Below are 23,302 nucleotides of genomic sequence, written 5' to 3'. Positions count from 1 at the left end.
ATGTAGGTCACATAAAAATAAAAATAAAAAACATTTTACTTAAAAAAACTTAAAGGCTTGTTATAAGGATTTGTCCAAGGATTTAGTATTCTGTCCCTCTCTTTGTCTTTTACCTCGAAAGACATGCTTGCCGTGCTGTCCTGCTATCTGAGACGAGTTCTAGTGATGAGTCCAGATTGCGCAATCATGCCACACCTGTGCTCGTCCATTCTCCATGAAGACATCTTCCTTTTTTTACAGCGGCTTATGTTTACTTTCATTAGAGGAAATTTACTGGCATGCAGGGGCGAGGTTAAAAGTACCGAGCGTCTCAGAGGCTTACGCTATGGCCCCTTCCCCGTGGAACACTCCATCATCGCTTTAGGTTCATGCTGCAGGGCGTTGTCATGTTCCGAGCCCTGGATCAAGCCATGCCCTCTTTATGGGATCCTGCCTGAAACATTCTAGAAACGTTGCACACGCTGGCACGAAAACCTCTGGTGCCCTTGCCTGTGTCTTTAGACGCATGTTGCAAGCTCACTTACTCACACATACCTACAGTAGTAGGGAAGCAGTGTCATCACAAGCTCTTTTGAAGCCACTGAAACACTTTCCTTTAATGATTTCACACTTTTGTCCTTCACATTCGCAAAGAAAAGAAAAGCAGAGCATGCTGCAAGTGCACTCATGGGTTTCCGTGATGTGTAAGAAAAGAGGGGGTTTGTGAGAAACTCTTACAACTCCTCGTCTAGCAGGTGTTTTGGGGTTTGGTGGCTACCACCTTGTGTGCGCTTGATGATGTTTGTGAGTGTGCTTGCTCATTTTTTTTCATGCAGCACGAAGATGTGCAAGAGATGCCTTTTAAACCTGAAACGCACACAAACTTCTGAAAAAAAAAAAAGAAATAAATGAGCTAATATTAAAAGATTAGATTAGATTCTGGTTAGATTCGATTTTAAAAGCAAATACAGAACTACAGAAATAAAGGGCAGTGCATTTGGGTACGGCTTGTGTTCTACTGCTAGCACTGTACTTTTTTTTTTTTTCACTCTTCCGGTTCCTTTTGCCTGACAGGTGCATTGGTGGTGTGTGTGTGTGTGTGTGTGTGTGTGTGTGTGTTATGTGAGAGTGTGTGTGTCTCTGTGACAGTGTGTATGTGCATGTGCATGTGCATGTGTGTGTATGTGTGTGTGTTTATGGGGTCGTGTTGAAAAGCTCAGGCACTTAAAAACGCTGTCACAAACAGAACAAACTCAGTTCCTCGAGCTGTCAGTGGCAGTAAACTGACTCACCCCTGCACTGCTCCTGACTCCTGACTCGGATCTCTACTGCCTCTCTCTCTCTCTCCTCACAGATCCCACGGTAAGCAAAATCTTCTGGATTCATTACAGGCGAGTTTCCATACATAGGACATAGGAATAGGAATTAACACTTTTTAGCAAAAAGTCTTCATACTTATAGGTTATATTATACATGTGTCTATGCATACTGCAAATTTTACTGAAAAAAATTCTCAACCTTGGATCTTCCTTTATGCCTTATATATATATATATATATATATATATATATATATATATATATATATATATATATAAATAAAATATTTATAAGATAGCACTTTTATTTTATTTTATAAAATATATAATTATGTTATATATATAATATATATATAAATTGGATATATAAAATTGGTTCATTAAAATTATGCCAGTACCCAATTATAATATAAAATAATGTTGTTTATCCTTATATAATACACTGTATGTGTATATTTGTATATATATATATATATATATATATATATACACACAACATAAATGTATTAAATTATTAATTTATTATATTATGAGTTTTTTAAGTGGACCGTCCTGGAATACAAAGTGCGATAAATAGTTAATAAGATTAATATTAAAAAATGTGGATTATTATTAGGAAATTAAACCCCACTTTCTTTGATCTGTTGCTTTTCCCCAAATTACCGGAATTGACGATGTTCACTAATGACTACAGCTCAGATTTCAGGTCATACGTGGACTTTTTATGTGGCATGACATCCAAAGACAAAATGATGGCTTTTTACTGTAAATGGTTAAAGTTAGAGAAGCTTTTTAAAAAAAAAATTTTTTTTTTTTTTTTTACACTAAATGGAAACTAGTTTCATTACAAGAAAAGTTCTTGTTTTATTCCTTCCTAATGTGGAGAGCTGTCTGATGATCTGGTGTACATTAAGTGAAGAGGGAAAGGAGCTGTTACTGATGACCATTTAAGTAATTCAGATGTTCATTAGTCTATTTGTAGGTCCAGTTATTTGTTGGTAGTCTATAAAGTTAGCGAAGCTCTTCACTGGAGACTGGCTCGGCTCGTCTCGTCTCGTGTCCATGTTAAACACCAGCTCGGGTATTTTTACTGAGCGCAGCTGCTCGGCTCGTTGTGCGTCACAGGGGTACAAATATAGCACACGCCGGTGTTGGCCACTACCAGGAATGCGACTCTATTTCAATTCAGCGGCTACATTGTGCCAGGACACACAGACACACAGACACTGGCCTACACTTCAAACACACCATTATAACTGTCCTGCATGCGGGATTATCATTCTCTTTCCTTTTCCTGAGATCACACACTTGGACGGTAATCGTATCTTACACAAGATCTCTCTTTCCTCAAGCTGTGCCACCTGTTCACTTCCCAAAGAGAGAGAGAGAGAGAGAGATGGAGACAGACAGACTGACAGATATATACAAACAGACAGACAGACACAGACAGACAGATTGATAGGATGTGTGTGAGAGAGAGAGTATGGAGGAGTCATGCATTATGAGATATTGGAGGCTTTACAGTGGAGGTCATTTACATTCTCGTCATGACTTCCTAGAAGCCCTGTGCTAAATGAGGAGCAAAGGTGCTTCTGAGGTTTTTGAAATGACAAACAAATAAATATATAAGCTGTAGATGCAGCATGTGTAGATTAGTGAGATGACTCATGTTAAGTAACGCATTAGGTCACACTACAGAACAGTCGTCCTGTCCTTTATGGCTTGCCACAGCAGGTGTGTGATTTGGCACAGGTTTAATTTATGCCAGATGCCCATCCTGATGCAACTCCCCCATTTTATATTGAGTTTGGAACCAGCACTAGGAGTGCACAGATTTTTGCAATCCCAGTAGCTGAATAAGGTGGATAGTGACCAGAAATTGAACTCGGGCCTTTGACATGGCATGAACTAATAATGCCCAAAACATAGAACGATCTGAATTTCAAAGAATGTTCACGGCACAAAGAGCAGTTAAACCAAATCTTAGTCAAAAACGGATTGATGGTTCATGTGAAAAGAAGGCTAACAGTGCTTCAACATACACAGTATTGTCAATGGTATTCGCTCGCCTGCCTCCACATGCATGGTCTGTTTTTCAGGAGTTGGGCTCGGCACTTTGGACAATTTCATGCTTTGAGGACGCCCCCCTCCTGTTCCAACATGACTGCGCACCAGTGCACAAAGCAACGTCCATAAAGACATGGATGAGCGAGTTTAGTGTGGAAGAACTTGACTGGTGTCCTGACCTCAACCCGATAGAACACTTTTGGGATGAATTAGAGCGGAGACTGCAAGCCAGGCCTTCTCGTCCAACATCAGGTGTCTGACCTCACAAATGCGAATCAAAAATTCCCATAAGCACATTCATATACCTTGTGGAAAGCCTTACCAAGGTGGGAATCAAACCCGAACCCTGGAGGTGCAAGACGACAGTGCTAACCACTAAGCCTCTTGAGACACAAATTCCAAAAATCAGCTGATCAGAGTGGAAGAGTTGACGCTGTTATATCTGCAAAGGGGGCGGGGCCAACATCATATTAAACCCTACAGATGAAGAATTTGATGTTACTTAAGTTCATACACAGTGTTCATGCGAAGGCAGGCGAGCGAATACTTTAGCCAATATGGTGTACTGTAAAACCTGGGTTTCCAAAGTCTCTATGTATACTCAGGCATTGGAGCTCTTTAAATCAGAATGAATTGGAAAAAAAGTTTTTATGTAATACAATCCTGATTACTTTGAAAATAATGAGTATGTCTTTTTTATTAAAAGCACAAAGGTCAGGTTATTTTGGAGCAGGGCTATTCAGTAGGAATTGATGCTCATAGCAGACCCACTATGTTCTTCAATAATGGTTCTTTTATGGTCCTTAATGTATTAATATATGGGTTGACCAAGCTGTCACCTTTTCGCTCTTAAACAAGACCCATAACCCTATCTGCTCTTGGGGTGCCATATCATGGCTGACCCCTGTGCTCTACAAAAACTTCCTGTCATGCTGGGAATGTACTGTATATGTGACAAGTAAAGTCTTCTTCTTCTTCTACTTGGACTCATTCATTCACTCACTCACTTTATCCTGCACACAGGGTCGCGGAGGGGGGGCTGGAGCCTATCCCAGTAGACTAAGGGTACACCCTGGATGGGGTGCTAATCCATCACATACTTATTCACACACTACGTGCAATTTGGGAACACAAGTTAAGCTATCCTGCATGTCTTTGGACTGTGGGAGGAAAACCCGAGTACCCAGAGGAAACCCACCAAGCATGGGGAGAACATGCAAACTCCATGCACGCAGACCGCGAGGCGGGAATCGAACCCGAACCCTGGAGGTGCGAGGCTACAGTGCTAACCACTAAGCCTCTTGGTAGACTCAAATTTCAAAATTTCAGCATTCAGAGTCAGAATGAAAAAGAAAATGAGCAAACCATTTCACGGTGAAGGCCGCAAGACGTTTCAGATGTCTCATTTGAACCTTTTAATTTGACATATTCCCCTGCGTACTTACCGCTGTGCTGCGTCATGCACACAATTGTATGAAGAGGGCAGTTTGTAAGACCACTGAAATGCCTAATGACTGGATGTATAAAGTTTTGTATTTGAGCAACAAATATATTCATTTATTCCTGTTTGTTTAGACTGATCATAGTCTCATTCAGTTACTGTTGAGTCTGCTAGCACATTCAGGACAATGCTATGGGAAAGTCCCAAAGCATTAATAAAAAAAAAAAATAGTACTGTATGTTAAGATAGTATACAGTAGCACCAGTTGTTATTTTGTCTGGTGAAGACGTGTTTAGAAGGACAGCATGAAACTCGACACTTAGTCTGTGTCTCACTTACACTCAGTTTATTTAAGCCGTTCACCAGTCTCACTGATTTATACTCTAATAATGAATCTCTTGCATAATGTAAACCGTCTGTCCTAATATGATATGTTGAATGTCCTTCTGTGTTTGATTCTCTGTTGATTCTTTCATTTTAAAGCTTGTCTTTTTCACACAGCTCCATCGAAGAAAGGGAAGGACTCCATTCATTTCTCTTCAGACTGATGAGCCTAAACAGCGTGATGTCTTCAAGTTCCACAATCAGTTATGGGATAAGTGACTGGTAGCTTTTACAACCTTAACATTCAAGTGTCAAGATGTTTGATGTAGAAACCGAAGAGATAAAGGAACTCCCGGAGTCTGGGGACACAGGGACACGTGCTACATGCTGCACCATGGACATGAAGGAGGAGGATCGCCATGACAACCATCCAGTCGAGGAGCAGGTGAAAAGGACTTGCTATGTCCAATGTTGTCTCTTGTAATGTGGCTTGACCTTTCCACCTCTACTCATCCTTTCTTCTCAATAAGTTCAATCTTCTCCTTTTTTAAACAGCAGAAGACAGATGCACAGCAAAAGCAGCTTAAAAGAAATCCAAAGGTATGTCAGCATACTACATACTGTAGTGGATTGCGCAATATTGCATGGTCTTTTGTATGTATGCGCTACATTAAAAATGATAAAACAGTGACTAAGTACCTTTTTTTTTTTTTACATTAATCTCAACTGCTCAAAATAATTGTCATAGAAAAGTTGTTGCATGGGTTTGCAACCCTCTGCCTTATTTAGCTTCTCAGCTAATTAAGACATGCTTCATGATGTGGCTTAAGTGCACTTGAAGTTAGAAATTAGTTGTTAGCTCTGTCGCCGTGCACCTCCAATTTAAAGGCTGTGATTTTTCATTGTTAGTTTTTTGTATGATCTAATTCCATCCATCCATCTAGGAACTTCTGTAGTCCAACTAGGGACCATGGAGGCCAATGGGGACCGCTGTATTTATTCCCATTTGTACAACCGTGGCAGGACCTCCGGTCAATATTCACACACTACAGGCAATTTGGGAATGCCAATTAGTCTAACCTGCATGTCTTTGGGTTGTGGGAGGAAACTGGAGAATACGAAGGTAACCCACCAAGCACGGGGAGAACATGCAAACTCCATGCACAGACCCCGAGGCAGAAATCAAACCCAGGCCCCGGAGGTGCAAGACGACAGTGCTAACCACTAAGCCGCCGTCCCGCCATGATCTAATTACTCCAAGCGTTCACATGATCTGACCACATTTCTCTCATGAAGTTGAAAATTCAACAATCCTGTTTTGGACAGTTCTTAAACCAATTTCAGTCATTTCAGCAAGCTCCTTAATTGTTCTCTTTGCTTGATGTATGCCAATAATTCGACATCGGAAACAATGAAACGTTAAGGTCTTGAACGTCTCTAAAAGAATTTGTAAAAAAAAAACACACAACAGTATGCATTATGTTTTACTTCAGGCCAAAGGGAAACTAATCAGGAGTTCAGCTGTGTGCGATGACTCTTCACCTACCGAATCGAGCAGCAAGGTAGGAATAAACCATTTTATCTCCATCACTAAGTCTAGCGTTCAGGTTGATTTGTGGTCTCGCAGGTGTACAGACCTGACATATTACCAAGAAGGAATGATTCATGTTTCCTGTGAAAAGTTGCACTTCGACAAACCGCAAAATCGACAGCAGACACCTGACATGTCAACACGATGTATGCTTTCTTAAAAGGAAATCAGCCAGAGTGTTTAATATTGCAGGAGGTCTGTGCTTCAAATACTGCAGGTCCGAAACACTATGTTTAAATATTACACAACTAGGGGCAAAGTGTTTCAGCAGACCATTTATTCACATAGTTATGTACCATTGCCGAGCTAATATTTACAGTAGTGTTAAAGACACTTGTAGTGTGAAAGAGTGAGTGACAACACTGAGTGTGTGGTTTGTGTTCTGTAGGACTCTGAGGGTGAAAGGTCACTGACAACCAACATTTTAGAGTGTGGAGAAGAGCAACAGGAGAATTGCAAGGACAGCAACACCACAAAAAAGCCAAGCTTATCCAAAGGTGACAATATGTGTATGTGTGTGTCTGAAAGCATGCTGGTGCTGATTTTATTATATATATATTCTTTTATGATGTACATATAATACAGAAAATGTTTGTGCTACTTCTGAAGTTTATGCAACATGGAAGTGACCGATCTTGCATCCCTAGGAAATGATTTTATATGCGCCCCAAAAAATGGCCCAATTTTTCAGTCAAACTGTCAAAGTTATAATCAAAGTTATACTGTCAAACAATAATCATTTAAAATGCTAATTATTTAAATTTTTCCATACAAGAATTTGTGTAATCTTCTAGAGGCATATGACCTGTTAAAATTGTTGCTTAAATAGTTTTTCCGTAAAAGCTTTAAAAAAAATGTGTAGTGTCCGTAACCACGTCAAAGTCATCATGCAATATCTTATCAATTTATACAAAATTATATCAATAATGATACACTTTTTTGGGTTTATGTCTTTTCATGTGAAATCTAAACTGGCCAAGTTTCATCTGAATGACAGTTAGGATCGTTGGACGATTTGAATTCATAAAAGTTACGGACACTACAGATATAAAAGGGCATGGAATTGTATTCGGCAAATGTGTTTCTTTTTATTTGCTAAAAATATAAACATGTATGTGTATTTACAAAAAAAGATAAAAAGCATTAAGTAAACTGTCTGAAAATTCATGTTTTCACTTTTTAGCACCAATACCATGTTTTGGCTGTGTACAGTAGTTGTGTGCGCGTACAGTATGTCTGGGATAGAGAAAGAAAGAGACATCATTTATATTTATTAGATTTTTTCGATTGTGTCCCAGGAATGTAAATATATTGTTTTTGATTGTGTTTCAGAACCAAGTCTGGAGTACACCGACTCAACAGGCATCGATTTGGAAGAGTTTCTGATTACCACTCTAAAGAGCAGTCCCAGGTAGCACGTATGTCCAGTCACAATTGACCCTGATAAAGTTGCTTGTGGTGCCCTCCATTGTTTTTTTTTTGTTGTTTTTTTAATAACACAAATACACTCCTTGTCACGGCGTGTTGTTCTGCAGGGACAGATTGATGCTGCTGAAACTGGAGCAGGACATGACTGACTTTATGACAGACAACTGGTAAGACTGTGCTGGTTTCCTGCCCTATACTGTAATTCCCCAAGCTGTCTTCATTCAGATTGAAACATAATGTACTTTGTGCTTCTGCTGCAGCTCTTATAAGAAGTTTCCTCAGATGTCCTCCTATCACAGGATGCTGGTTCACAGAGTAGCGGCGTATTTTGGACTGGAACACAACGTGGATCACAGCGGAAAAGCCGTCATTATCAACAAAACCAGCAACTCCAGGATGTGTGTTTACTGAACGCGTTTGCCAGTTTAGTTTAGTGTAACTGTGAGTGTATGTCCTGATGTTTTGTTTTGTTTTTCAGACCAGAGCAACGGTTTGCTGAGCACGTCCAGGAGGAGAGAAGCGAAGAGAAAAGGTCGATACTAAAGAGAGACAATAGCCAAGAGAAAGAAGACAGTCAGGTATACAGAACACACACATACTGTACATGGACACGCACACACTCGAACACATGTGCACGTGTTCTTTATCAGAACGATCACAAATATTTCGTGAGAGCCCCTTGCAGATGTGGAAGAACTTGAACACCAACCAAGACTGACTGTCGCCTTCCAGCTTCTGTGAAAAGTTACACTTAAACACACCACAAAGCCAATAAGTGTTTGCAAGAGTGATGAGCAGTTCTTTTGTGCGAAGATAATAAACTTTGGGATGTTCTGATGCATTTTAAAGCTGAAGAAACTTTATCCTTAGCCTCTATTAAACAATGATGCTTTACACCTATCATTTTAGAACTATTTTAATAAAAAACATTAGACATAAAATCGAACAACATTAACCGTCAGTCACCGTCTATACTGCTTTATCCTGTATTAAGGTTGGGGGGGATCCTGTCCAATCCATCACAGGCAATTTGGGAACAGAAATTAGCCTTATCTGGAAATTAGCCTTATCTGGCTAATCTGGCTTATCTTAGCCTTATCTGCATGCTTTTGGACTGTGGAAGGAAACCCACCAAGAGATGCACAGGTGGGAATCAAACCCTGACCCTGGAGGTGCAAGGCCATAGTGCTAACCCCTACACCACCGTGTCGCCTGAATAGCATTAAATCCATGGAAAATGTTAGAACAACCCTAAACAGACATTCTGTAATAAGGAAACATAGTGGCAAAAACTATACAACATGTGTATGTCAACATCACATAGTTTGTTGTTGTTGTTTGTGCCAGGGCAGACGTAACGTAATTTCTCACTATTTATTAAAACAAAAACTGATACCATCATAAAACATACTATTAAAACATGTATTAATTAATTATAAAAAGAATTGATTAAAGAGATTTTTTTCAATTACTAGCCTATATGTAATACTAAGGATTTCCTGATTAAATAAATTTTGTGTCCTTTTAATATGATGTCGTCCTCGATTATAATGATAATAAATATATAAATCCTTTTATAAGCTCCATTTTTTTCACGCTCCAACGCGACCCAATGACTGATGGGAATTTTTTCATTCCCTTTGAACTGAACATTTTCGCTCCCTGGGGTTTGGAATCACACTTAACATGGCTGAACACCCTAGGGAGTACTGTATACTTCGCAGGGTACTTCAGGCCATTTGGAACGCACCTATAAACATCTCCTTACAAAATAGTGTGTAAATGCCTTCTATTTAGAACATGTTAATTTTTCATCAGAGGGACAATCTGAAGACAATTTAAGGATTCTAGATACTGTAATAATAATAATAATAATAATAATAATAAAAATATATTTGTTGAATATTGTGGAATATTTGTTTTTTATTATTGTGTATAATTTTAAAAAAGTATATTATTGTTGTATACTGCATGATTAGTTCAGGCTATGCAAAAGCCCTGGGTTCAATTCCCACCCAATGCCCAAAACCCAGCCACTGTATGCAGTTCCGGGGCCAAATCTAGACAAGATGGAAGGGTTGCGTCAGAAAGGGCATCTGGCGTAAAACCTGTGCCATGGTGTGTGCGGCTTAGATTATCAAACCCCAGCTACTGGATGCCCATCCAATGCCCAAACGCCAGCCACGGGATGCAATGCCGTTCCCAAGCCTGGATAAAACAAGAGGTTTGCATCAGGAAGGGCATCCTATATAAAACCTGTGTGGATTGCATCATCTGCTGTGGCGATCCCTCAATACCAAAATCAACATACATGCCATGATTAGCAATATATATATAGCTACAGGAAATAAGCTGCTGATATTTAATGCCCCTTGTTTGCATTGCCCCTGATGCATTGGGTTAAATAGTACAAATTCGAAAGTTCTCTCTCTCTCTTTCTCTCGACAAATCTGTAAAAGCTTTAACGCATTCGGAATAATGTCCCAAACTATGGGTGATGCTCGAACACCAAGACTTAACGACAGTTAGCTCATTGTGTCACTAGATCTAGACTCTGATGGTTGTATTTCGGTGTATTTCGTTACAGAGGGGGCCACGGCTGAAAGAGCAAACGAAGAGCAAGTCTTTCGAGGAGCGAGAAGAAGAGTATCAGAAAGTCCGAGAGCGAATCTTCTCTCAGGATGTGAGTGAGCGTAAATGTCAAATATTACACTTAAAAGTACCCACCATACTGTACCTGAAATGTCCCCTCTCTTTCTTTTTCTCTGTTTCTTTTTCAGTCGGCCTTTCCTGCTCAGAGTGTATATATCGAGACCAGGTAAATACTGCTTTGCACTCTGGTAACCCTGCAACTGTGTCACTGAAAGCGTGGGTATCTAATGTTACACTCTCTCTCCATCCGTCTCGCTTTCTCTTTCTTCCGATGTCTACAGAGGTCCCGAGGACTGCTGTAATATGCACAGTGAGACTCAAAGGAGGAGACAGCTTTTTAGGTTAGTGAAGAAAGACGTTACCAAGGATAAAGGGACGAATGATTAATGATATCTGTAAACCTTTAAGTAGGAATTTATATCCTATAGCATCATCTCAAAGACCTTTCATATGGTTTCAGTATTAAGATATTCACTCAGCAAAAAAAGAAACGTCCCTTTTTCAGGACTGTGTATTTCAACAATAATGTTGTAAAACTCCAAATAACTTTACAGATCTTCATTGTAAAGGGTTTAAACAATGTTTTCCATGCATGTTCAATTAACTATAATCAATTAATTAACATGCACCTGTGGAATGGTTGTTAAGACCTTAACAGCTTACAGAAAGTAGGCATTTAAGGTCACAGTTCTAAAAACGCAGGACACTAAAGAGACTTGTCTACCAACTGTGAAAAACACCCAAAGAAAGATGCCCAGGGTCCCTGCTCATCTGCGTGAACGTGCATTAGGCATGCTGCAGGGAGGCATGAGGACTGCTGATGTGGCTAGAGCAATAAATTGCCATGTCCGCACTGTGAGACGCCTAAGACAGCGCTACAGGGAGACAGGAAGGACAGCTGATCATCCTCGCAGTGGAAGACCACGTGTAACAACACCTGCACAGGATCGGTACATCCGAATATCACACCTGCGTGACAGGTACAGGATGGCCACAACAACTGCCCGAGTCACATCAGGAACACACAATCCCTCCATCAGTGCTCAGACTGTCCGCAATAGGCAGTCCATGAGGAGGAGATGCACTGCAGTACTTCCATCAGCTGGTGGCCACACCAGATACTGACTGGTACTTTTGATTTTGAGCCTCCCTTCATTCAGGGACACATTGTGAAACATTTTTAGTTTATGTCTTATGGTGTTGACTCTTTAATGTTCATACAAATATTTACACATTAAGTTTACTGAAAGTAAAAACAGTTGAAAGTCAGAGGACGTTTCTTTTTTTGCTGAGTATATATGTGTCTAAGAATTCTGTAGGGTGCAAAGTCATACTGTTGCCTATTAATGTTTTTATAAATCCGACGAGCTTTTATTTATTTTTTTAGTTACAAAGGTTTGCATCCTCTATCTTTACATCATCCACGAGTGTTAGCAAGTATATTGTGAGACCTGACTTGTGTGTATTTTTTGCAATATACACTCACCTAAAGGATTATTAGGAACACCTGTTCAATTTCTCATTAATGCAATTATCTAATCAACCAATCACATGGCAGTTGCTTCAATGCATTTAGGGGTGTGGTCCTGGTCAAGACAATCTCCTGAACGCCAAACTGAATGTCAGAATGGGAAAGAAAGGTGATTTAGGCAATTTTGAGACTGGCATGGTCTGAGTATTTCACAATCTGCTCAGTTACTGGGATTTTCACGCACAACCATTTCTAGGGTTTACAAAGAATGGTGTGAGAAGGGAAAAACATCCAGTATGCGGCAGTCCTGTGGGCAAAAATGCCTTGTTGATGCTAGAGATTAGAGGAGAATGGGCCGACTGATTCAAGCTGATAGAAGAGCAACTTTGACCAAATAACCACTCGTTACAACCGAGGTATACAGCAAAGCATTTGTGAAGCCCCAACACACACAACCTTGAGGCGGATGGGCTACAACAACAGGAGACCACACCGGGTACCACTCATCTCCATTACAAATAGGAAAAAGAGGCTACAATTTGCACGAGCTCACCAAAATTGGACAGTTGAAGACTGGAAAAATGTTGCCTGGTCTGATGAGTCTCGATTTCTGTTGAGACATTCAAATGGTAGAGTCAAAATTTGGCGTAAACAGAATAAGAACATGGATCCATCATGCCTTGTTACCACTGTGCAGGCTGGTGGTGGTGGTGTAATGGTGTGGGAGATGTTTTCTTGGGACACTTTAGGCCCCTTAGTGCCAATTGGGCATCGTTTAAATGCCACGGGCTACCTGAGGATCGTTTCTGACCATGTCCATCCCTTTATGACCACCATGTACCCATCCTCTGATGGCTACTTCCAGCAGGATAATGCACCATGTCACAAAGCTCAAATCATTTTAAATTGGTTTCTTGAACATGACAATGAGTTCACTGTACTAAAATGGCCCCCAGAGTCACCAGATCTCAACCCAATAGAGCATCTTTGGGATGTGGTGGAACGGGAGCTTCATGCCCTGGATGTGCATCCCACAAATCTCCATCAACTGCAAGATGCTATCCTATCAATATGGGCCAACATTTCTAAAGAATGCTTTCAGCACCTTGTTGAATCAATGCCACGTAGAATTAGGGCAGTTCTGAAGGCGAAAGGGGGTCAAGCACCGTATTAGTATGGTGTTCATAATAATCCTTTAGGTGAGTGTACTGTATGTTTTATTGCCTTACAGTACAGTAAAGTAGTCAAAAGTTCGGACACAGGTTTGGATTTAATTTCTACATTCTAGAACAATACTAGATTTTCATTAGGATGGCTTCAGGTAATTAAACACAGTAGCACCAAAAACATCAACAGTCAGTTGTTATATTAAAATCCTTTAAACCCAACGGGACAGATATACCGTACATGCTGGCAACGAGGCATAAGTCAGTCAGAATTAAAAAGATGTATGTGTGCTTATATACAGTAGAAGCCATTCTGGTGTGTACTAATGGGAGAGCTTCAGACTTTTTTCGGATTTCGGATAAGTCAGGTAGAACCAAAGTTATCATCACTTTTATATAGGGTAAATAAAAAAAACACTACCAGAATATGGGAATGAAGTTGCGAAAATGTAGAACTCACAAAATGAGTATAAATTATTATAATTTTTTGGTTATAGAAACAACTGAAAACACCCACAGAAACATGTGATTGTGTGTATTTATGCTATTTCTTTGCCTTCGTGACCCCGTTTCTAATTTCTCGCTCAGTCGTGTTTAGGAAAGTTGACTACAATGGACTGAAATTCAGTTCATTACTGTATATTCCCTATATAAAATAATATTACAGTCACTATATATGTCACTTTATAGTGCACAATCCTGAGCTCTATATACACTATGATTTTTTTTTTTAAAAAGCAAACAAATGATGGCTAAATGTTCTGAGGGCTACGACATGAAGGTCAGGTGTTCTAGAAGAGTTCTTGCAAGAACAGTAATGTGTTGAGTGCATTTGCAAACCAATCAAGCTCCATGATGAAACTGTCTCTCATAAAGACCTTCCCTGGAAAGCAAGACCAAAATTTATCTTTGCTGCAGAGGAGAAGTTCATTTAGAATCACCAGCCTCAGAAATCACCAATTAACAACCAGCACCTCAGATTAGAGCCGTTATGAAGGATTTACAGAGCAGAAGACAGAGCAGACACATCTCAATATCAACTGTTTAAAGGAGATTATTGTGTTTATTTGAATTGTAAGAATACTGTAGATAATAATCAGGGAAGACCACTGAATTAGAGGGTGTGTCCAAACTTTTGACTGGTATATACTGTATATTGAAATATATACTATTATATAGTATAGTATATTATACTGTAAACAGTATGTGTTTGTGTGCAGGGGTAGCAGGGACGGATCAGGGCAGCTTTCAGGCAGCAGACAGAGCAGCTTTGAGCTGGAGTGTCACTGGAATGATCCTCGACCCTGGAGCAGCACTGACTCCGACAGTTCCACCTGGAGCTCCAAACCCACACACTCGCACTTAGACAACAATCCCAAACTCTGCAAGCCAGGTACGAGAAATATTTTATCCACATTGTGCTCTAATTCTACAGGATCTAAAATAAAAAATAACCATTTTGCAAGATGTAGCCCATGGCTGTGGACAAGATTACTATGTTACTATTTTTAAGAAGGGTCAAATTTTTGGACTGCATCAAGCAAAGAAAAGAAATGCAGTCAGAAGGAAAAAAAAATTAGGAATGAGCATCAAGATTGGACTTTGGTGCAATGGAAAAAGGTCATATGGTCTGATGAGTTCAGATTGAGCCTGTACCAGACTGATGGGCGTGTCAGGGAAAGTGATGCACCCATCATGCATAGTGCCCACTGTACAAGCCTCTGGAGGCACTGTTATGATCTGGGGTTGCTTCAGTTGGTTCTGATGAGTTCAGTTCAAGGATGGATGTGTGTGCCATCCTTGAAAATACACGCTGTAATCAAAGCAAAAGGAATTTCGGTTTAATATTAGTACTCAGGCAGTGTATCATAATAATATGAATAATATGATCATGATAAGCATATTGTTTACTAAAAAATTTTTTTATACTTTCAGTGACAGACACAGCAGTCAGTAATGGTTCCGCCTATGTTCTAGTGCCAACAGAGTCATCCATACTTCCTGGGACTATCCTACTCAACCCAAACACGGGTAAGCAGATATACACCATACTGTACACACTCGCACTGTGAAACAGTAAAGCTGAAAGACATGTACATGTGCCTGATATTTTAGGTCAGCCGTATTTAAATCCTGATGGAACTCCAGCTGTTTACAATCCACCAGTGAGCCAGCAGCCTCTGAGCAATCAGCTCAACACAATGCAGCCACAGGCCCCGCCCCCTCCCCAGCCACAGCAGCAACCGGTGATGAACCACTCTCTTCCACAGGTAGAAGGAGCTTAGCAGAGTCATAGTGGGTCATTAATAGGCCATATACTGTACTGCATAGGATGCTGATGGTTCTGACTCAGGCAGAACTAACTATGACATCATTACGATAAAGGGAGAGCCAAAAGGAAACACACACATGAGGTAATAGGGTATAGGATGCCTCCAATACCTGTGTACAGATGTAGGTTGTAAGTGTGCACTTAGGCTAAGGTGCTAATATAATTCTATGGGTGCATCTTGTTATTTGTTAGAGAAAATCTATATTATTATTATAATAAATAATAATTATTATTATGTGGTGGTGGTAGCATGCACCATTTGTGTGTATTTCCATTAAGTTTAAATTTCCAGTCATATTTTTTCCGTGTGAGCTATGTCATATTTATCTACTGTACAATATATCTACTGTAAAAAAAATAAAATATAAATATAAATATATTTCGCTGAGGCTAAACCACTGATAAGCTAATCAGTATAAGAGCATGAGCGTGTGTTATTGCTTTCATACTGTACACCAACTCTATGAACAAAAAAGTTTGAATAGAGTAACTGACACAATGCAAGTCACAATACAATATGGGAAAATATTTTTTGTTGTTTCAGTGAAATAATAGTTCCCAAAAATGTCACAGCTGTGTATATAGTGGTGTGTGTGTGCGTATGCGTGTTGCCAGGCAATGGACTGCCAGCTCATAGGAAGTTTCGTAATACTTTGTTTGTAACAAACGTTTGCTGAGGTTGTGAACACAGAGTGAACAGTGAGAGCTGTTTTACTAAACCTCACCCCTGCTGTAAAGCTGCTTTTCTAATCAAATCAGTGGAGTAGAACTAATGTTAGTTAACTGTACTAAGAATATTTAACACATCTATTAATTAGAATAGTTTTGGGGGTTCGAGCCCCAGCTCAGTCAGGTTGCCGCTGTTGTGCCCTTAAGCAAAAAGCCCTTAATCCTGCATGCTTCAGGAACGCCGTATCATGGCTGCCCCTGTGCTCTGACCCCAGCCCTGGAATATGTAAAGGACGAATTTCAAAAATAACAAATAAGTCATAACTTAAGTGTGGGCAGAAGTGTGCAGATGTGCATTGTCATGTAAGATCACGACTCCCTTGGACATCAGTCCTCTGTGTTTAATCCAAAGTTTAGGCTTCAGCGTCTCACTGTAACGAGCACGGAACTCTCTATTGATATTTTACTGATAATGTTCCAATACTGGCCCTTGGGAATCCCAGAAAACTGTAAGCATTGATAAAATGTCCAGCTGATGGTTCCGCTGAATTTTGGTCTTTTTATGAATTGGCAGTTGAGGATGTTTCTGTTGCATACTCTGCGGTTTACTCGAACGATCCGTACCTCGTCAACAGTAATAATTCGATTTAAGAAGGTTTTGAGTATCGGCCCAAATGTTTTTGCGTGCATATATTCAAATGCTTCTGGTTATGCTCTTCCATGGGTTGTTTGGGCACCGGGTACACCCTCAGACCACCAAAATTTTTTGGTGGACAGTGGACGGAAAGCACAAAAAGCATAGGACAGTGCGTCCAACAGAAGTTTTAATATAACCAGAGTGCTGATAATTTTTGACTCACCCTCGTACATATTAGTAAGTTTAATAAATGATTTAGTCACCACAATGAAATTATAAGTTTTAGAAATGATTTAGTCACTACTATGAAATTTTAGGTTGTGCATGTAGTTATGAGAGTGAAGATATATTCTGTATAGGTCTGGAGCCATTACTGTGTATTCTTATCATTCTATACCATTCATGTGATGTCTTATCATGAAGAGTTTTAAGTGCCCCATGGCACTTTTGAGTTGGAGTAGAGGACAAAAAATGTGTCCTTAAATAAAGTAATAAAGAGGATATAACAATTTTACTGTATGTGTCTAAACATCCCACTCTGTCCCACAGGTTCAGTACTCCGCTATGACGTACTGTCCTTCACAGCAAGTGTTAACTGTCTCTCCTTCACAGTTTCACACCACAGAGCAGAGTGTAAGTGTCCAAGTCTTTGTGTCTACAGTATATTTGTACCTATTTGTATAATAATGAGTATCATGAACTCTGATATGTCTGCCAAAATATGGTATTGTCCTAAAAAGTGTCTCACCTAGGTGAAAAAGGAAATTTTCAGATATGATCATATAAAAATTTTTTATAAGACTTAATGCTCCTTATCTCATAATCCATGCTTATTTTTTTTGGAAATATGCATACACATTTATATTTTTATTTTTATCAGATAAAAAGAAAACAAACACATTTGCTCAATACAATTTCATGCCTGTAGTGTCTAATAATTTTTTTCAAATTCAAACCTTTTAATGATTTTAACCGTCATTTAGATAAAACTTGGCCAATTTAGATTTCATATGAAAAGAGAATTATTCTAATAAGCAAAATTGTTAAGATATTGCAACATGAATTTGACATGGTTACGGACACTACATATTTTTTATCAGAGGAAAAATCCTTAATTTTGCACAGAATGCTTTAATATAAGTAAAAAAAAATTACAGGTCATATGCTTTTAGAAGCGTACTCCAATTTTAATCAATTCTCATAAAGAAACATGAATACTTTACATTTTAAATAATTATTGTTTGAAGCGAGACAGTATAACGCTGAAAAATGGCCATTTTTAGGGCAGATATAAAATCATCTCTACAAAACAGCTGAAGTTAGCAACTTGAAGCAAGATTAGTCACTTCCATGTTGCATAAACTTTAGAAGTAGCTTCTTTGGCTCACGCATTTTCTATATTATATGTATAAGTTCTGGCTGTGTATACAGTATATTCACCACTGAGAGATATAATGAACAGAGATGTTCTCTCTACAGAGGGAGGACTTTTCATCTCAGTTTGGTCACATGACGTTAAGTCATCAGTCTGTAGGTGAAACATCAGACTTGTCCACCTACTACCTGCCCGGAGCTCCGCCCCCACACAGCTACACACAACCCCAACAGAGTTACGCTCCGCCCTATCCTTCAGATAGCTACATGGGCTCAGGAATGACTCTGGCTACGCATACAGCAGGACCTACGCCGACCTGCGGCCAACAAACCAACCAGGTACCCTGGAATGCATTTCCTTCACATTTTAAATACACTGAATTTCCAGCCCTTTTAATGTCTGTATTTATTTTGTGTCTACACTCTTTGGCCTTATTAAGTACAGCTTGGATAGATGTTTGTGGACTGTAAGTACAGTACCAGTCAAAAGTTTGGACACATCTTCTAATTCCATGGTCCTGATTTTTATTTATTTATATTTATAAGGCGTAAAAAAAAATCTGCAATAATCTCCTATAAACAGTTGATATGGAGATGTATCTGCTCTGTCTTATGATCTGTAAATCCTTCATAACTAATTCTTCTAATCTGAAGTGCTGTTTGTTAATTGGCGACTTCAGAGGTTGGGAGCTCTAAATGAACTTCTCCTCTGCAGCAGAGGTACGTTTGACGTTTTGACTTGCTTCATCATGGTGCTTGATGGGTTTTGTAAATGCACTTGACACAATACTGTTATTGCAAGAACTTATCCAGAAAGGCTGACCTCCGTGTTTTAAAAAAACTACCGATGTGGCTGTTGTTACTCAATCACATAGCGCCATATGTGATATTTTATAGTTTTGAAATCTTCAGTATTGCTTTAGAATGCAGAAAATAAATCATTAAACAAACATTAAATCATAAGACGTGTGCAAACTTTGGACTGGTAACTGTATTCTGTTTGTCAGGAACCCCACTAACAGCCATTAATGAAAACATAGCTGAGCAGATAGTATGCAGGTGGATGGTCAGTCTCTGCACCAGTGACATGATCATAATGTTAGTAGGTGTAGCGGAGGTATGGGGTTACTGCTGGTTTGAAAAGGTCCAGCAATACAAAAAATCCAGCCAGGAGCAGTCATGCAGACGGAGACCAGATTAAACTAGATAGGGGACATCATGTAGGTGTGTAACCTGTAAGTCTACCTGTAAGTGACGATGCAAATACCGTTTGGGTGAACTCTGGACTTTCCTCGGTCGTGGAGATGACTGGCTCTTGCACTGTGAAGACGGTTGCTTCGTCTCAGGTTCATACTCTAACCCCCAGTTTCGTCACCATGGTTTCAACATTTTACGAGGCTGAGCTTGTTGAAAGTCCTCCAGATTTCGCTCTTTGTTCTAACTTGCTGTCGAAAAAGGGTCAAAATAGCACCAGTCGCACAGCTCCCGATGTACACAGGACGATGTCTTTTGGCACACTGACTTATGAAGGTCAGTTCTCCCTGTGACTGTGCGTGCAGCCTTGTGCTGCCATCTGTTGGCATGTTACAAAACTTTTTGATACAACCTCATACAGAGCGTCACTATGCTGAGGATGCTCTACCACCTGCATATATCGAAAATGGTGCTTCTGTGGTAAATAGTATCTGACACACTCTGCATAGCAATAGATCCTTTTATTTAATCTATTGAATAATTGAATAAACAGATCCATTTATCAATCTAATCAGTAGCTAAAAATGTCTAGAAACTGGACAATGTCTTTTCCTGGTGAAATGGCCAGTGATTGTAGCAATAAGGCATGTACACCCCAAAAATTGCCTATTCGATGTAAATCAAGTGTCATCTATATTGTTTTTTTTTCCTCTCCAAGGCCCCCATGTATAATTATCCTGCTCAGTGTGCCAACACATCTCAACAGTACGGACCAGCCAGCTACGCCACGCAGACTGGCACAGGTAGGAAATGTGTATGAGTTACACAATGCAGAGGGTTTCGTTAAGACATGCTCCTAAACTTGCATGAAACAGTATTCTTAGTTCATAAAATTTTGCTAGTTTTACAATTACTGTTATAACCAGCGATTTTCGTATTAAAAATTTAGATTTTTTTCATCAAACATATGAATCATCAAAGCACTAATCATCACTAGTTGTAGTAATTTTCAAATGTATACAAGCAGCAACAAATCATTTCTCTTTAAAGCAGTCTGAAACTGTACTGCATTGATCAAAACTATAATTATTATTATGCCATGCTATAATTTACCTTTTGAGTTTATATAGTTATATTATCAGGGGCGTTCAAGTCAATCTGGGACTTTTGATTGCGCAGAATAACAGAACACAGTTACACAGTTCTTTACGTCTCTATACTGTATAATCCCCTGCTACACTAATGTAATGCACGTATCCCCGTATTTTACTGGGATGACGCTGGCCTCCCAGGAACTCCTTTAACATGTAAAAAACACTAACATTTAGAAATGGCTTGGAGTGAGGTCAGGACTGCACTGTAGTGTGTGTACAGTTCTCACAGACAGACGTGTCTCTTCCACAAGTTTGCGACAAGTTATCTGTCGATTATCGAAGAGTAAGCGTTCTTCTCACTAAATGTTTATGGGACACCAAGGACTTGCTTTTCTGCATTCCAGTTCCATTTCATTTCAATTCAATTCAATTTTATTCCATTATTTGTACATATTGTACATTTTTTACAGCTAAAAGTTTCCTATATTTTTATACATTTGTATGATTTTTATCTTATTTCATGCTTCCTATTCTTTATTTGTAAATTCTATTTTTAATTATTAGGTCATGGGAGGTCGTACAAGTATTTCACTGCATGTCGTACTGTGTATGACTGTGTATGAGACAACTCAAATTCGAATATAATCTGAATTTGAATGGGAAAGACTGCAGCGGGCTTGCAGTTGATCCCTCGGCCTGGGATCGTCATTCACGGATGTACGTCCTATTTTGAAATGTTCACGCCATTCAAATGTTTTATTGCGGCTAAGACTCTCATCACGGTACTGTGTTCGAAGTCATCTGTAAATTTCAATCGTTTTGTTCCTTCATTGACCAAGTCCCGGTTTGACTTGAACAATCCTTGTTTCCCAATCCAAATTTCTTATATCACATAGTAATGTCATTCTCAGCGTCTCAGCGTATTATCTACTTACCATACATAAACCATACAACGCTGAGAAAGCAAGTGAAACATTTGCCAGAGGAGGGCAGTAGACGGCCACTGCTCTAAAAGCAGCTTTAACTGAAACTTTGCCCCTCCTCATTTGTCTTCCATCAGGTTACACTGCTCTCTTAACCAGTCAGCAACAAGCTTACTCGAACATGGTGGGAGCTCCAGTGTTACCGCAAACGCAGAACAGCATCCTTGGCTCCTACCCTTCTACGCCACCCTATCAGGTTAGTGAGTATCTAAACATCAACCTGGTGTCCAATTAGCAGATACAGAACAATATGTTCATATCTTGTGTTTCTCTTTCCTAAGATGGCCCCACCGTTGCAGCCGTACCCTTCTACAGTGTTGGTTTCCAACAGGCAGGCTGGGCAGAACCAGAGTGCAGGACCTCCAGCCGGAGTGTCAGTTTATTGCAACCCTATGAACCACTCGCCACCTCCACCTCTCAGTGTGGGCATCACCTGCCAATCAGGCAGCTGCAGAAATACGTGCAATAGATCCCAGAATCAGTGTTGGTACTAACACATGCACACACACACACATGTACTGTACACTCACACGAATTTAGCACATTGTAGCCGAGGGTCTGAGAACCACCATGCAGGAGTACTGTAGCCCTGGCATTTTACAAGTTAAATGTCTCTCCCTATTTCCCTCTCTCTCTCTCTCTCTCTCTCTCTCTCACACACACACACACTCTCACACACACACATAGAAATATGAAATCCAGAAAGAACCAGTATTTTCTACTCACCAGCTACACACTGTGGCGTTCGTTTAAAGTGTCAATCACTCCGTCGCACAACCGTTATTCAGAGAAGCAGCTCAGTGTGGGCACATCCAGCCTTTCCTGTTGATAGCATGATGTTTTCTTGGAAATGTTCTTTTACATACACTGACGTGTGAATATTTTGTGCCATTTGCGTCAGAACTGCTGTGTTTATTTCCATTACCTCCACCACTTCAATGTATAATACTGTGTGTATTGATATTATAATAAAATAGTTATTACATATCTTCTGTATAAATAAAAGAAACGTTTTGTCTGTACTATGGTCAGAACTTGATTTTTCGATGATGTCGTTACGTTTCATATGTTGGAGGACGTGAAACCAGTTTCAGAAAATTTGACACCCTGTCTGTCTGTATGTCTGTATGTCTGTCCAGACAGATTTTGTTACAGAATCACACAAAACCGTCTGGACAGAATTTAATGAGACCTTTGCAGTACTTCGATATCTGCCGGAAGTTTAACCTGCACCATAAATGAAATCGAAATGTTAAGTAAAAGCGATGTTATGAACAGTTATGTGCCGGATTTAATCATCTACATTAAAATAATCTACTAATGCGCTACTCACTCAATGTAAACAAACACCTGCACCGATAGATATTAATTATAAAAGCTAAACTGATTTTTTTTTACTAGGATCAGTTCATATTTTCACTTTCGCTGAAATAACAGCGCTGAGGTGGTGTAAGTAAGTAATTTTCAGACAAAACCTACTTTTTTATCAGATCTCCTTTTTGATTTCTCATCTAAATACTGTAAGAGCACTCTGGCACCCATCTGACTGGATGCAAAGCTGAAAGAGGCTTCTGCTGCTCTCA

The 23,302-nt window shown here is 39.6% G+C and overlaps 1 protein-coding gene across 3 annotated transcripts; it reads left to right on the top strand.

Annotated features, from left to right (window-relative positions):
• Positions 1–1,154: 1,154 nt before the first annotated feature.
• Positions 1,155–22,741, top strand: arpp21 (cAMP-regulated phosphoprotein, 21). Of its 3 annotated transcripts, none has more exons than XM_053491346.1 (20): positions 1,155–1,341; positions 5,306–5,573; positions 5,684–5,728; positions 6,622–6,690; positions 7,108–7,216; positions 8,052–8,130; positions 8,255–8,314; positions 8,408–8,545; positions 8,626–8,725; positions 10,735–10,830; positions 10,928–10,965; positions 11,081–11,140; positions 14,657–14,829; positions 15,372–15,467; positions 15,552–15,682; positions 17,624–17,707; positions 18,554–18,787; positions 20,361–20,445; positions 21,797–21,915; positions 22,001–22,741. In XM_053491346.1, exons 2-20 carry the CDS (start codon positions 5,445–5,447, stop codon positions 22,211–22,213), a joined length of 2,058 nt encoding a protein of 685 aa, XP_053347321.1. In that variant the 5' UTR covers positions 1,155–1,341; positions 5,306–5,444; the 3' UTR covers positions 22,214–22,741. The 3 variants fall into 3 exon arrangements, with proteins under 3 accessions (XP_053347321.1, XP_053347322.1, XP_053347320.1); XM_053491345.1 differs by having other exon boundaries at positions 1,156–1,341; positions 15,552–15,706; XM_053491347.1 differs by lacking the exon at positions 11,081–11,140 and having other exon boundaries at positions 15,552–15,706.
• The last annotated feature ends 561 nt before the right edge of the window (positions 22,742–23,302 follow it).

This window comes from Clarias gariepinus, chromosome 3 (genome assembly GCF_024256425.1).
Source record: "Clarias gariepinus isolate MV-2021 ecotype Netherlands chromosome 3, CGAR_prim_01v2, whole genome shotgun sequence".
Classification (NCBI taxonomy): domain Eukaryota; kingdom Metazoa; phylum Chordata; class Actinopteri; order Siluriformes; family Clariidae; genus Clarias; species Clarias gariepinus.
This window is presented reverse-complemented; position numbering and strand designations above follow the sequence as displayed.